Source organism: Penicillium atrosanguineum (assembly GCF_028827265.1).
Source record: "Penicillium atrosanguineum strain IBT 20685 chromosome Unknown utg000003l_segment0_segment0, whole genome shotgun sequence".
NCBI lineage: Eukaryota > Fungi > Ascomycota > Eurotiomycetes > Eurotiales > Aspergillaceae > Penicillium > Penicillium atrosanguineum.
In genome coordinates, this window is record NW_026623135.1 from 3,365,353 (window position 1) to 3,379,166 (window position 13,814).

The following is a 13,814-nucleotide window of genomic DNA, read 5'->3' on the forward strand; positions in this document are numbered from 1 at the left end:
AGGGTCCACGGACATTGCTGTTGGTCATAGGTCACCGATTCTGTTACTACCGTTATCTCTATTATGCTCGCCGGACTCCGGTCGGGGGCCCTGCGCGGGCGGTCTGTGTGCCGCGGTGACAGTCGCATAGGCCTCGAATCCCGTGGCTCTGGTGGGAATAAGCACAACCTACTAAGTTAAACTTTCGCTTGGCCTTGCCACATACTGGCGGTGGCGGCGAGGTTCCCACGTTTTCCAGGGGTAGACCGAGCCTGCAGAGCCACATTATTCTATGAGGAAGACAAGGATCTCTATGCAGGGAACAAACCCGGTAGATGAGAATGGTATAGCATCTCACTAAGCTAATATATGATGAAACGTCGTAAAGACCGGGTTGATGCCGAGAGAAGCACGTCCACCCCCAGGAAAGTGGAGACGGACATTTCCCCTTCCAATCCACCGAATCACCTTTTGTCCTTGGCTCCCAATCAAACGTGGCGTTTCGCGCTACCGGAATAGTCAAGAGTTCGCGTGAGCTGACCGTGAGCTGATTGTGCCGTAGGATTCAGGAAGGTTTGAGGGCTCGTGAATGTCGCCTCCTATCTCGGGCGGGTGGCATCTCGTATCTCTTTTGTTCAACATGGCGAGAACTGAACAAACATCACCGCCATGTCGACCGACTCGATTGAACTGGGCCACTTGGGCGTGAAGACGACAGTCCAGTCCACTGTCCGTGAAAACCACTCGCATAGCCGGACAGGGTCTGGGGTTTTCAATGGAGGGATATCGACATCCAGATCGAGCGGGAAGCACTTGGATGTAAGGAGATCGGCATGGCAAATGATGGTCCTCAGCTAACATCAGCTTAGAGAAGCTTTGGATCGCTCTCAGTCCTTTCCTTGTCGCTGACTGTGCTGTCTTCTTGGGAATCTGTCGCGAAGTAAATGTGCCACCCCTACGTTCCACCGGCGCATGGACTAATCTTCTTCCCAGCTCATTCGAGTCAGGCTTGGTAAATGGCGGACCCGTGGGCCTCGTCTGGGGTATGGTGCTATCGTTAACAGGCACGATGGCCCTCGCACTCTCGATGGCCGAGTTGGCGTCGATCTGCCCTCTCGCAGGCGCGCAATATCACTGGACAGCCGTGCTGTCGCCTCCGCGAATTCGAGAATTCAGTACGTGGATGCAGGGATGGATCACTGTATTTGGATGGCAGGCTGCGACGACGAGTATCTGCTACTTGGTATCAATGCAGATCCAGGGAATGGTGATGCTGAACAATCCCAGCTATGTGTTTGAGAAATGGCACGGAACCCTTATAATGTGGATGATTGTGGCTATGTCTAGCCTCGTCAATATCTATGGCATCAAGATCGTACCGGCTTTGCAGATGATTGGAGGCATCATGCACATCACCTTCTTCATTGCGATCATCATCCCAGTCGTTCTTCTTGCTCGTCGCAGCACCCCACAATTTGTTTTTACCGAGTTGTTGACATCCGAGGAGGGCTGGCAGTCCGGTGGTATTGCCTGGTGTCTGGGAATGTTGACCGTTACTTACTGCTTCCTTGGTGAGTGATCTTCGTAGTCTCCTTGGAGAAGCTGTCTGTCCGTCTGACGTCTGACCATCATCATTTTTCAGGTTTCGATGGCGCTATTCATATGAGTGAGGAAGTCCGGAACCCAGCGGTCGTGATTCCACGTATCCTGATCCAAACCATTGCCATTGACGGTTTGATGGCATTGGTTTTCGTCATCGTTGTGCTCTTCTGCATTGGCAACATCCAGGAGGCCTTGGAACCTGCGTACCTCTTCCCCATCATCGGCATCTTCAAGCAGGCTACCAGATCAGTCGGAGCCACGACTGCCATGCAAACAGCCATCACTTCCATCGGCATGATCTCGAACGTCGGTGTGGTTGCATCCGTGTCACGACTGACTTGGGCTTTTGCTCGCGATGGGGGCCTGCCATTCTCTTCGTACTTTGCTCATGTTTGTCTCCCTTTTTCCCCCTAGTGTCTCAGGCAGCTAGATTGCTAATCCCCAATCAGGTCGACCGCAAGCACCGCGTACCTAAGCGGGCTATTCTCCTAGTCTCCGGCGGTGTCGTCATTCTCTCGGTCATCAATATCGCCTCGGAGACAGCATTGAACGCTATTCTCGCACTATCCACTAGCTCTCTCTTTGTCTCATATCTGATTCCGATTGTCATGATGATTATTCGTCGGTTAGACACCAGTCGTGGGCCTATCACATTTGGCCCCTGGAACTTGGGACGCTACGGAATGGCACTCAATATCTATGCTCTAGCCTTCGGTACCTTTGTTTGCATTTTTGTGCCGTTCCCGACCGAGATCCCCGTCACTGCTGCTAACATGAATTGGTCCGGCCCGGTTTTCATTGGCGTGTGTCTACTTCTTGTCCTTGACTGGGTTTTCCGAGCCAGGAAGAGCTATGCTGGGCCAATGAAGGATCTTCTTCAATCTAAGAATAGGGGCAGCTCTGCTTGATCAAAGGTATTATATGCCTGAATCGTGGGTCGCTGAGTACATAATAGAGGATCTCATGGAAATTATTGAAAATCATCAAAAGATTTGTCGAAAATATAATGTATTGGAACCGTTCATTAAACATCGCTCGAAATGAGCTTGCGAGGTTTCCTCCCGTCTTGGTACCGTCCAGATTCTTACAAGACTTTGACAAGCATTTTCCTAAGGTATTTGCCAAGACTACCTTAAAGAGGCAGCTCTTTATGGCGGGTCTCCGGGACTACTTCGGGGCTTTCCTATCTGGGGCTAGTCGCCGACATGATGAGGGCGTTCCCAGGTGCCGGGCCAAGTTCACCGGGAAAATTGCAGTCCAGGCTCAAATTAAGCTATCCAGGGGGCGACAGGCCCATGAAGCCCAGTGAATACGGACTGAGGGCTCGGCGATTGTTCGTTCGCTACATCCCAAGGTTACAGTACTCACTCAATACTTCCACGGTTGGATGTTCATCAGTCCAAGAAGCAGCTGGTCCACCATCTATCCTAAGCTGACGGAACTCTCGGCTCCTATGCATTGTTTTGTGCGAACTACTGTTTCGCTATATTGGGACCCCACTTAGGACCCTAGATGTCTTTCTTCGAAACCGCCATCCAGTTCAACTAACAGCAGAACACCTCTCGCGGCTTTCCACGGATCTTGGCACTTTGAGGATGTGGGTTAGTGTGCTTTTTAGAAACCGTATATGATCTGAGTGAACTCTTCCACCAATGAGCGGGTTTTATCCTGCCACCACCCCCTTCCCAGGGGGAGGATCTCTCATGGGTTTATTGTGCTCCACCGAGCTGGCGCCGGCTTTGAACATGAAACAGGGTCGATTAAACTCGAGTGCATACCGTAAGCCGACCATAGCATTGGAGGAAATAGTTTTTGCCTGCATCCACCGGAGCCGGGCCATCTGCCGTGCAGGTTCAATGGCCCTATTCTAGTTCGTGAAGACAATAACCGGTACTCGGGAGTATAAAGAGGCAGACTCGCCGTGTCTCTGAAGGATCATCAACCACACTCTTTTACTTTCTTTAATTCACCAATTGTCATTCATTCTTTACATCATGGTCGTCGGTCTCAAACTCGGTTTGATCGGCTTGCTGGGCGCTGCTGCTGTGCACGCCGCCCCGGCTGCCACTCGTGCATCTGAAATTGAGCAGCGCTCTTCCACTTGTACTTTCAGTGGCGCCAAGGGCGCCGCCTCCGCCATCAAGTCTAAGACTTCTTGCTCGACTATTGTCCTGTCCTCCGTCGCTGTTCCGGCAGGAACCACCCTTGATCTGACTGGTCTGAACAAGGGAACTACTGTGAGAAGCTCGACCGGCTGCAACATTTGAATTACTTACTAACCTACCATCCAGGTCATCTTTGAAGGTGAGACCACCTTTGGCTACAAGGAATGGTCCGGTCCTCTTGTCTCGGTTTCCGGAACAGACATCACCGTCCAGGGAGCTTCCGGAGCCTACCTCAATGGTGACGGTGCTCGCTGGTGGGACGGAAAGGGAACTAACGGCGGCAAGACCAAGCCCAAGTTCTTCTACGCCCACAAACTGATCAACTCCAAGATTGAGGACATCTATATCAAGAACTCTCCCGTCCAGGTCTTCAGCATCAACGGTGCTAATGATCTCACTCTGAGTGGTATCACTGTCAACAACGCCGATGGTGATGCCAATGGTGGCCACAACACCGATGCTTTCGACATTGGCTCGAGCACCGGCGTCTACATCACCAGCCCCAATGTCCACAACCAGGATGATTGCTTGGCTATCAACTCAGGCTCCGTAAGCTTTATCTAGCGGTCTGTTGAGAGGCAAAAACTTTGCTAATGATTCCTAGGATATCTCCTTCACTGGAGCTACTTGCACTGGAGGCCACGGAATCTCCATCGGCTCCGTTGGTGGACGCTCCGACAACACCGTTGAGAACGTCACCATCGAAAACTGCAGCATTACAGACTCGGCGAACGGTACGTACACACAGCGCTACACAAATCTGTGACATCTCAGCTAACAACTCATCAATACAGGTGTCCGCGTCAAGACGGTTTACGGTGCCACTGGCTCTGTCAAGAACGTCACCTACAAGAACATTGCCCTTTCCGGAATCTCGGACTACGGCATTGTCGTTGAGCAGGACTACAAGAACGGCAGCCCTACTGGTACTCCCACTAGCGGTGTTCCCATCACTGGTCTTACCGTGAGCAACGTTCACGGAACTGTTGACAGCAGCGCGACCGATATCTATGTTCTCTGCGCCTCCGGGGCTTGCTCCGACTGGACCTGGAGCGGCGTCAGTGTCAAGGGCGGCAAGACCAGCAGCAAATGCAAGAATGTGCCCAGCAGCGCCAGCTGCTAGAGGAACTCAATTTCGCGCCCTAGAGGCTGATGGACTTTGTGTACTACTAGTCTCTTCGATGTATTTATCCGTATATAGTATCTCGGGGGGTTGACCGACCTTGGAAATTGTAATAGCCCTTTTTATACTGCAAAGTCCTTTTGCAAAAGCTTCTATCTTATTATTCTTGATCACTTGACATTTTTTCGCTTTTTCACGCGGAAAAAAAGGCGATTCGTGATCAGGTTTCGTTTTGTCGAGCCGCATGTCCTAGCTCCCGCTACCAGACGAACAGAACGATCGAACCAGACTCATGTCGCTCATCATGGTGATACTCATGTATAAGATTCCTTTAGCGAGATTTGAAAATAGTCGACCTGATCGGATCTAGACAAAAAGGGTATAGCGGTGTGCGATACAACAATTAGTTCATGGCGAGTCAGATGATTAGCAGAGCCCCCTCTCTCAGCCTCATATGCACGTCCTTCATATGACTTCGCAGGACCGATAAACTGCATCTCGTAGTGACCTAAACAAATTTCGTAAAAAAGACCCGATTATGACATCGAACACATATGACCACCTACGCGACGAGGTATATGTACGGATCCTCGGGCTGTTGAAGAGACCCGAGGAGAAGACACGACGATTTGCCGTGAAAGGAACTGCTAGGCAGGTTCTCGACGACAATACACTGAAGCGTTTCTTTCGCAGTTTGGACTTGCCTGAGCTCACTGCGGAAAGTCACAGTCATACCAGCGAGACTGACTTGATCGCAAGGCTCGACGATCGCAGCCTCTCTGACTTTCTCGCAATCATCCTTTTCATGAGCTGTACCATCAAGGCTGCCCGGACCTTCACGGTCGAGCTTCTGATCAATAAATCATGGTCGCCTAGCAAGTTCAAACTACCCGTCGGCCGAGAGCAGCTCAAGGAACTGTTCCGAGAGGACATAGTAACAGTGGACAAGTTCCTTGCTCACCAGGCCTGCTTTTGTCCAATCACGATCGTGAAAGGGCACGAGGTCAAGATCGAGGCCTCAGATCGAGAGCGGCTCCCTTATTTGGAAGAGAAACTGAAGGCAGAGGGAAGCTTCGGTAAGGTCTACGAAGTCAAGATTGCTGAGGGCCACTTTCTTGATCCTCTGTCTGGAACAACAAACATGCACCCTGCCATTATTGCTCGAAAGGATTATCTTAGAGCCGACGGGCCTGGAAGTGATGATCAAATCTTGAAACAGATTGTGGCAGCTGGACGGAAGTGTGATAATATCGTGGACTTTTTCGGCAGCGTTGCAATCGGCTTGATTACATACAGTTTGTTTATGCCCCTCGCCATATGTGACCTCAAGGACTTCATGATGGAAACATATCCAGACAGACCCTCCGGAATCTCCAAAAAAGCAGAGGTCATTTTCTCGGCCCACGGGCTTGCCGGAGGACTTGACTTTCTCCACACACGCATGATGTCAGGTATGGATAGGCTGGTTTGCTACCACATGGATTTAAAGCCGAGCAATATTCTTATCTACCATGAGACAAATTCTTCGGAAACGTCTTACATTTGGAAGATCAGTGACTTTGGCATGTCTCGCGTTAAAGTGAGAGCGGAAAATGCAGGCGTCGAAAGTGAGAAAAACTTCAACAGCTGGATCCTCTCACGTCATAAGCCTCAAGAGCCGTCTTCCTTGGGAACCAGAAATCGACGAGGCGAAGGAACATACTTGGCGCCAGAGACAATCGCAGCCACTCCAATTATCAAGGCTGAAGCCGATGTCTGGTCACTTGGCTGCGTCATAAGTGTGCTTTTCGCATACTTGGAGGAGGGTTCACTCGGCGTGGACCGATACGCGGAAAAAAGGGCCGATCCTCATAGCGCACACGGCTTTGACCGATTCTTCCTCCGTATTTGGGGGTGGGGATTCACATTCAAAGCGCATCCGGAGGTCAAGGGATGGCACGACCGTCTGATTCACCAAGCCAGACACCGAAATCGCAAGGAAGGCGACGCAATGGAGTTCATTCTGAGATATCTTGAGAATGGCGTATTCAGGGAACAATCCAAGCGATGCACCGCTCAACAACTAAGAGAAAAACTTTTCCAGACCTACCAAAAGTATGCTGATGCCAGAGAGGACTCTGATCAACCCCCTGACAGTGAAGATCCTGCGAGGGCAAGGCGCGACTCAAGGAAAGCATTAAGGTGGTGGCGGCCTTCCCACAATTTAATTGACCATGAACCTCACAAAAGGGTTAAGACGTGGTCGCTCGACTACGAAGAACTCAAGGGCTGCGCATTTTCCCATGATGGGACTCTTATGGCTTTGTGGACTAAGAAAACACTTTCGTTATACACGTCGCACAGCCTGCGTGGTAATGACCCGCGTGGCAATGACCCACGGGTGACCACTTTAGTGTCGACATTTCAGCTGGATAACACAAATGATGAAACAAATCGGGTTGATTGGACGAGCATCAGCTTGACAGAAAGATATTTGATAGGTCTTAACTCAGGAGTCAAGCATCAGGTAACACCCTCAAGATCGGCTTTGTCAAGGATCGTTTTGCTCACGATGACTTGCTACTAGTGCTATCGATTTGCCTTACTCAATGGTCCTGCCGCTGATGCGAATCTCGACCGCCATAAAAAATTTACTTTGCCTCTGTCTGAAGTCTTTCAACTGGCCATTTCACCGGAAAGTCAAACCATGGCATGCGTTGTTGGAGATTTAAATGGGGATCAAACCCCCTGCTCATTATTTCTTGCCCCTGTTGCTTCACCTAATCAGTCTTACTGGCTTGATAAGTTGAGCTGGCCAGCCAAAGATGTCACGAGACTGTTTTTCACAACCGATGAAGATTTGTACCTTGTTGTTCGGCCTCATGTTAGCGCCCGCAGCTTGGAGTACAAAGTCCACATCGTCCATATAAATGTGAGCACTAAGAGGCTCGATACTCTTATCATTGACCAAAAAGTAAGACCGCCTTTCAATTACCCAATTCTTTGAGTCTAATCATTATCAAACAAAGGGATTTGATAGTAGCAGCAACATTGGTCTTTTTACCACTTTTGCCCCTTTTCGAAACAAACCGGATACCTTCGCCATTATCACTCGAGAAAAACAGCTACACATTCGAAGTCTCGCCGAGGAGAAGTCAAGCATTCAGACAGAGATCAAGGGATACAGAGTACTCAGACTTCTGGTAGGTTGGGATGACACGAAGATTTTTGCTATAGGGACACCAGAGGCAGAGCATGGAATGGTTTTGCTCGAGATCACAGTACCTCAGGGACGAGGAAAGCATATTTCTATAAAAGAGCTTGAGCGGCTCCCTGGCTTGTCATATAATGCCAAGTTTATGGAAGTGCTTTCACATCAACGAGAGTTCAAGTATGTTCTCATTCTTGCCCCGGGGAGAGCACATCAGCACGTCATATACCAAGTGGCTCTTACAGACCCGGAAGTTACAACTTCATCTTGAAGAGGAGGATTCACTTCTTCAATCTCATTCTATGTACTTAGGCTTTTGACTCCTGTAGTCCATCGTTCTTTCTGTTCCTAAATGTCAACCGCTTCTGAATTTTCTTTATATTATTCCATTCCAAAGTAGGCTTTTCTTTTGGGGCAAGTTTGTTCAACGTTGAATTGTCCCGACGCAGCAACCAGTTGTAAAGGAGGAACGTCACTACTGTCAAGGCGGCCGAAGATACGAGGTATATCCATATCATAGACGTACCAACAATAGTACGCTTGGTTTCGTCCATGATGAAAAAGTTCATCCCAAAGAATGTCTATTGCCGACTACTATCAGCCAGCTGTCATATTATGGTGGAGGCTCAGCAGACTTACCGCCATGAACGATGAAGGAAGATATAGCAAACCCAATGTGGTCAGGAACACTGCCGACTTGTTCAACTGAAAGAGGCTTTTGTTTTGCTCTTTCGCCACAAATTGGTCGCGGAATAACAACGTGTTGGTTAGGAGACCAGAAACCATGTGCACTTGTTGTTGCAGGTGAGAGGCTGTTTTTGAGTACGCGACACACCGTCGACGCTGATTCCTCATGTCCGCGATCCCTTTCCGGCTCTCTGTCGTCTGTAATACAGTTTCGAACAACACGCAGAGCTCGTCTAAGGTATCTGTTGCTGACGCAAGCATGGTCGGAATCTGTAAAAGCCGAGTCTCAAGAGAGGTGAGTGCGCTGAGACTGTCGTAGCCCACACTTAACGGCTCATGAATGAAGTCCCCGAATAAGCAGTGTGAAAGGGGTATGAACTGGCCCTCCTCTTGCGCGATGTATTCCCTCCATGCTGCGAAGTAGGCCGTGAACGGGACTCGGTGCAACTGAAAAGCTTCGAAATTTGTTTCCAATCCCTGGCTGTGAAGCATTTCTTCTACTTCGCAATGTGCTTTAGACGAAGGCGTTGAACTGAGCAATACAAATAGACTCTGGCATGTTACAGTGTCGTATCGATGGTAGATACCTGTCTGTCGAATTGTCCACTTGTTTTTCTTTGGCTTATACTCCCGATATTTAAGTGTGTATGATATCTCTGAGTATTGTTTGAGTCCAATTTTCGTATTATGGGTCGCGGGGGAAGATGACCTACCTATAGATGAACCATTTCGGACCTCTGAGAAGGGAAGACAAAAGATCTCTTCGATATTTAAGTCGCGATCGTAGAAGCAAGAGGCTAGCTCCCAGAATAAAGAACTAAGCTTGTACTTGCTAGCAATCATATCAAGCATAGGCTTTGTGATTTGCAATGGCGACCAACTTGTTTGCTGACATATTGATCTGGATAGAATTAGGAACACGAGCAACAGTAGAAAGAGCTCGGGTGCTTGAGCACAGACATTACGCGACATGTGTAACCATTGTGAGTGTTGAAATACGTGTTCAGATCATCCACAGTGGATACGTCGGATTGCTGGTAAGAGCGTGTTGAATGAGAGGCTGGCGCATTCTGTCCGACTTCGAGTATTTTGACAGGTTTCGTTACTTGGTCAACAAAGTAATGGTCAAAGGAACCCATGTTGAAAATGAATGTCATGTCACTTTATCGCTAGTTCAACATTTCATCAAATTTGCCAAGTGGCGGCTATTATAGTTTCAAAATCTGTGTAGAATTTCACGCCCTTATCCTCCAACTGCGCCACCATGTGTGCCTTGGGCCCCCGCACCTCGTGTTGCTCCACGAAGTATTGCCGTTCAAAGGATCGGTAACCTTGCAGTCTAATCGTCGTCCAAAGCCGACCTAGCCCAATGTCAGCACACTATCTCGCTCAGGCCCAATCCGCTTTCCAAATTATCGTACTTGAGCTCGGCCTCAAAAGGCAAAACATGATCAGCCGAGGCTTTCATACGGGTGTTTGGTATGGAACCTACCATGGTCACCTCTCTTGGGGCACTCCATGACCAAATATCATTTTTCAGCTGCATCTTTGATCAGCCTTGCGTCCCGACGAAGGATTCAAAGCAACTGTGGATAGTTAGTTATTAAGACTTACTCGAACGTCAAAATCTGTTCTCGTTTTCTCGGGAAACAGTCGCTCAAGCAACACCAGAAGATTTTCCATTGTCATATATCTGTCCGATGTATGCTGCCGAGGCCGATCTTGAGTTGACTCGGACATTTTGCTTAAAACTTCCGAACGTTTTCGGAATTTTGCTTTAGGGATCAGGATCAGCACCGCCACCAGGGCAGAATCGACAGCTAATGAGCTCGCGGGCGATGCGGCTGACGCCTAGGTAGTAGTGCATTGACACGTCACAGAGGTTACGTTCGCCCGGCACCCGGGTAATTTTTCAATACGGGGGATGCGCGTGGCTATTCAGACATCTGCGAGCAACCCCTATCTCCGGCATCAGCTTATTGGACGTGAATACGAGATGGACCTCGAGACTTATCACTCCTCGAGAGTCTGATACACATAAAAGAGATCATGCACCCGGGCTATGTCCATCCGCATCTTGATTGGCTGTCCTGGAGACCTGATAAAGGCAACCAGTGAGCTCGAAGACTACTGTAGGTATTTGTTTTTTTTTTTGCCTCGTGTTATGCAGTCTTGTGATGTACAGCCTCGTAATGGGGCTCGGCGTTTCAGAACCCTATGTAGTCTCAGTCTCAGTCTCAGTCCCCTGGATCAGAATCCTTCGTTCCTGAGAGCTGTCGGGAGCCATTGACTATGTTCTCGAACCTTTGGAAGGATCGTCCTTGAAGTCTAGGTGCATCTTGCCACGCGACATTTGTCGAAATGCCCGACGATGTGGAGCTCCGAGAAGGGACGTTCTATATTGATCGATCTGCTGCGTCCTCCGAGCTCTCCATGCCCCCAGCCGTCTTGAATGAACGATATGATGGCCCTAATACCATGCCCAGTCTGACTCCAGGGCCCCAGAACTTCATAGAGCTGCTGCCTCTTGGTCCTCCACCCCCATCTGATTCAAGCCAAGTTATTTCCGATACTTCAGGGGACTCAACAGGATTCAAAATCGGGAAAACCGTAACCCTCTCCCCATTCACAGTGCCCGCGGATCGAACAGTCAGGCGAAGTCTGAAAGGCATTCATCTTTTTGTACGTCTGACGACTTTTTATTTTCTATGCAGAGCTAACTAGTTCAGATGATAACCATCAACGCCACGCTCGGAACTGGACTCTACTGGCGCGGAGGTCAAATCCTTGAGCTCGGCGGTCCCTTGGCCGTCCTTTTATCCTTCCTCCTCGTCGGGATTCTGTCGTGGGCCGTGATGCAATGCATTACGGAGATGCTTTGTATTTGGCCTGTTCCGGGCGCACTCTCGGTGTACGTCAGTAAATTTGTGGACGAGGAGCTAGGGATCGCAGTGGGGATTGCATACTGGTATGTTTCATAGAAGATTTATCTTCATCAACTATGGCGCCGCGGTTTTAAACAAACAAGTCTCTAATATGGTCACAGGTTTACGTACTCAATGTCATGGTCTACGATTATTGCTACCTCCGCGGGTGAATTTGCCTACTGGGATTCGGTTAAAGACAACCAAAGTTTTCACGGGTTGGTGATATATCTTGCCATTCCTTTTGTTTTGGTCTGCATAAATGCATTCAGCATTGAGGTTCGTCAATGTATCTGAAAAGTCCGGCCGTGAGGGTTCAACACGATAAGACAAGTTTACCAACAGACCTACAGATATACGGGTTCTTGGAAGTCCTGACGGGCAGCTTGAAGATCATTTTCCTTGCGATAATTGTTGTCACTCTGATCGCGATCAGTGTTGGAGGTGAATAGCAACCCACTCCTTTCGTCCGGAGTTTCGCAACAATTATTAACATCTGGTAGCTGGCCCAGTGAGCAGAAGTGCACAGGGATCTAGCAGTAAGCTGAATGACGGCGGTTGCATATGAAAGAAGCTAAGCATTGAAAGCAGATTGGGCTATGCCAACTGCCTACGACAAAGAGGCTGCAGAAAATTGGCCCATCGCGTTGCTGTGGGTTTTATTCGCAAAATTCCCTCTCTTCATTTGCTAACCTGGTATCAGGATGAGTATTTCCGTTGCTACATTCGCATACGTCGGTATCGAAGTCATCGCGACATGTGCACTGGAAGCGCGATGGCCACGAGAAAGTACAGATGGGCATGTTAAATCAGACACGGAACGCCCCAATGGCAATCTCATTGGGAAGACCGTCAAGTTCTCCGCCATATTCATTTCAGTTCTGGCTACAGCTGCATATACTCTGGGCGGCGTCCTCGGAACCTTAGACATAGCACGAGACGACTCCAAGTTGCCTCGGCTGGGCTGGCTTGAAACCAAACAGAGTACCCAGAATACTACGACTAACTCTTCCTTTGTTCTCATCGCAGCAGAATCGAAGATTCCACATTTGGCAGATATTTTCAACGTGTTTCTTGTCTTCACGTGTCTGTCATGTGCAGGTACAAATCTTTACATCGCCTCGAGAACGTTATTTGGCCTCGCTAGTCGCTTAGAGGGAGGAAGCAAAGGGAAAAGGGGATCCTTCCTTCGCATCCTAGCGTGGTTTGGAAAGACAAATTCTCGCAACGTCCCTTTGCGCGCTATGATCCTCTCAGCAGTGGCGTTTGGGTGGGTTCCATTCCTCCAGCTTATTGGAGGTGGACATTCTTCAGTGAATACGGTAATGAATTTCTTCGACTACATATGGTTTGTCCGAAGCTGGCCGCTAACTCAACTCAACAGTACGTCGACGTCCTAAGCGAGATGGCTTCTCTCGCAGTTTTGATAGTCTGGGCCTGCGAATGTCTAGCATTCATCCGATACTACAACTGGTGCGCAAAGATTAAACTTGTGATGAGGATCATATGCTGACAAAAAAAAGCATCTCCCGTTTTAGAAATGAACTTGAGGATGACGAGGTTGCTCAGGTCCGGCGCTGGAGCACAAATGACTGGCATGATTATCCATATCGTAGTCATGGTCAACCAGTGCTCGCTTATCTCGCCTTGGCTGGTTGTATTTTTGTTTTGATCATCGCAAATGGTGCTGCTTTGTGGAAGGGATGGCACCTTCTGCCATTCCTTTCTGCATATTTAACGGTGAGAACCCCATATATGCGTATCAGATGAGCATACCAGAGGTACTAATTGTTTCTTTCCCCTAGATTGCCGTGTTTTTGGGGCTTTGGGTGTTCTTGAAACTGGCCCGAGGGGCTAGCTGGTCTTGGGAGGATCTTTCGTCATATGAGAATGTGTCTGAAACAATACAGTACTTGCATGAAATTCGGTTCAGTGCAACGCAGCCTACCTCAACCGCATGACGTGCACGGAATTGGGAATCAGACACTTCAGAATCCTTGTATTTTAGACTGCCAAATGTATAAAAATAGTACTCAAGGGGTGTTTCATGAGCTCGTAGCTTTCAGTCTACAGGGGCGCCAAATCGGAAAGCCAAAACTAACTAGCCAGAACAGGCAATTCACAGGTCCGCCCTCTAGAAAGAG

General features: G+C 49.0%; 5 protein-coding genes across 5 annotated transcripts; 4 read left to right on the forward strand and 1 right to left on the reverse strand.

Moving 5' to 3' along the window:
* Positions 1-648: 648 nt before the first annotated feature.
* On the forward strand, positions 649-2,489 carry N7443_004694 (putative amino acid permease; the record flags this gene model as incomplete). The annotated part of the gene is made up of 5 exons (XM_056884750.1): positions 649-798; positions 849-919; positions 973-1,550; positions 1,622-1,971; positions 2,031-2,489. 5 exons carry the CDS (start codon positions 649-651, stop codon positions 2,487-2,489), a joined length of 1,608 nt encoding a protein of 535 aa, XP_056743028.1.
* A 1,086-nt stretch (positions 2,490-3,575) lies between these two features.
* On the forward strand, positions 3,576-4,869 carry N7443_004695 (glycoside hydrolase family 28 protein; the record flags this gene model as incomplete). Its single annotated transcript, XM_056884751.1, has 4 exons — positions 3,576-3,818; positions 3,873-4,295; positions 4,351-4,480; positions 4,541-4,869. The coding sequence occupies 4 exons, from the start codon at positions 3,576-3,578 to the stop codon at positions 4,867-4,869; spliced, it is 1,125 nt and encodes a 374-aa protein (XP_056743029.1).
* Positions 4,870-5,407: 538 nt separating this feature from the next.
* Positions 5,408-8,330, forward strand: N7443_004696 (uncharacterized protein; the record flags this gene model as incomplete). The annotated part of the gene is made up of 3 exons (XM_056884752.1): positions 5,408-7,375; positions 7,436-7,822; positions 7,878-8,330. The coding sequence occupies 3 exons, from the start codon at positions 5,408-5,410 to the stop codon at positions 8,328-8,330; spliced, it is 2,808 nt and encodes a 935-aa protein (XP_056743030.1).
* Positions 8,331-8,367: 37 nt separating this feature from the next.
* Positions 8,368-9,598, reverse strand: N7443_004697 (uncharacterized protein; the record flags this gene model as incomplete). The annotated part of the gene is made up of 2 exons (XM_056884753.1): positions 8,368-8,640; positions 8,699-9,598. 2 exons carry the CDS (start codon positions 9,596-9,598, stop codon positions 8,368-8,370), a joined length of 1,173 nt encoding a protein of 390 aa, XP_056743031.1.
* Positions 9,599-11,107: 1,509 nt separating this feature from the next.
* Positions 11,108-13,631, forward strand: N7443_004698 (uncharacterized protein; the record flags this gene model as incomplete). The annotated part of the gene is made up of 10 exons (XM_056884754.1): positions 11,108-11,428; positions 11,476-11,714; positions 11,793-11,949; positions 12,024-12,114; positions 12,174-12,209; positions 12,262-12,322; positions 12,374-12,992; positions 13,055-13,143; positions 13,194-13,410; positions 13,476-13,631. 10 exons carry the CDS (start codon positions 11,108-11,110, stop codon positions 13,629-13,631), a joined length of 1,986 nt encoding a protein of 661 aa, XP_056743032.1.
* Positions 13,632-13,814: the final 183 nt, after the last annotated feature.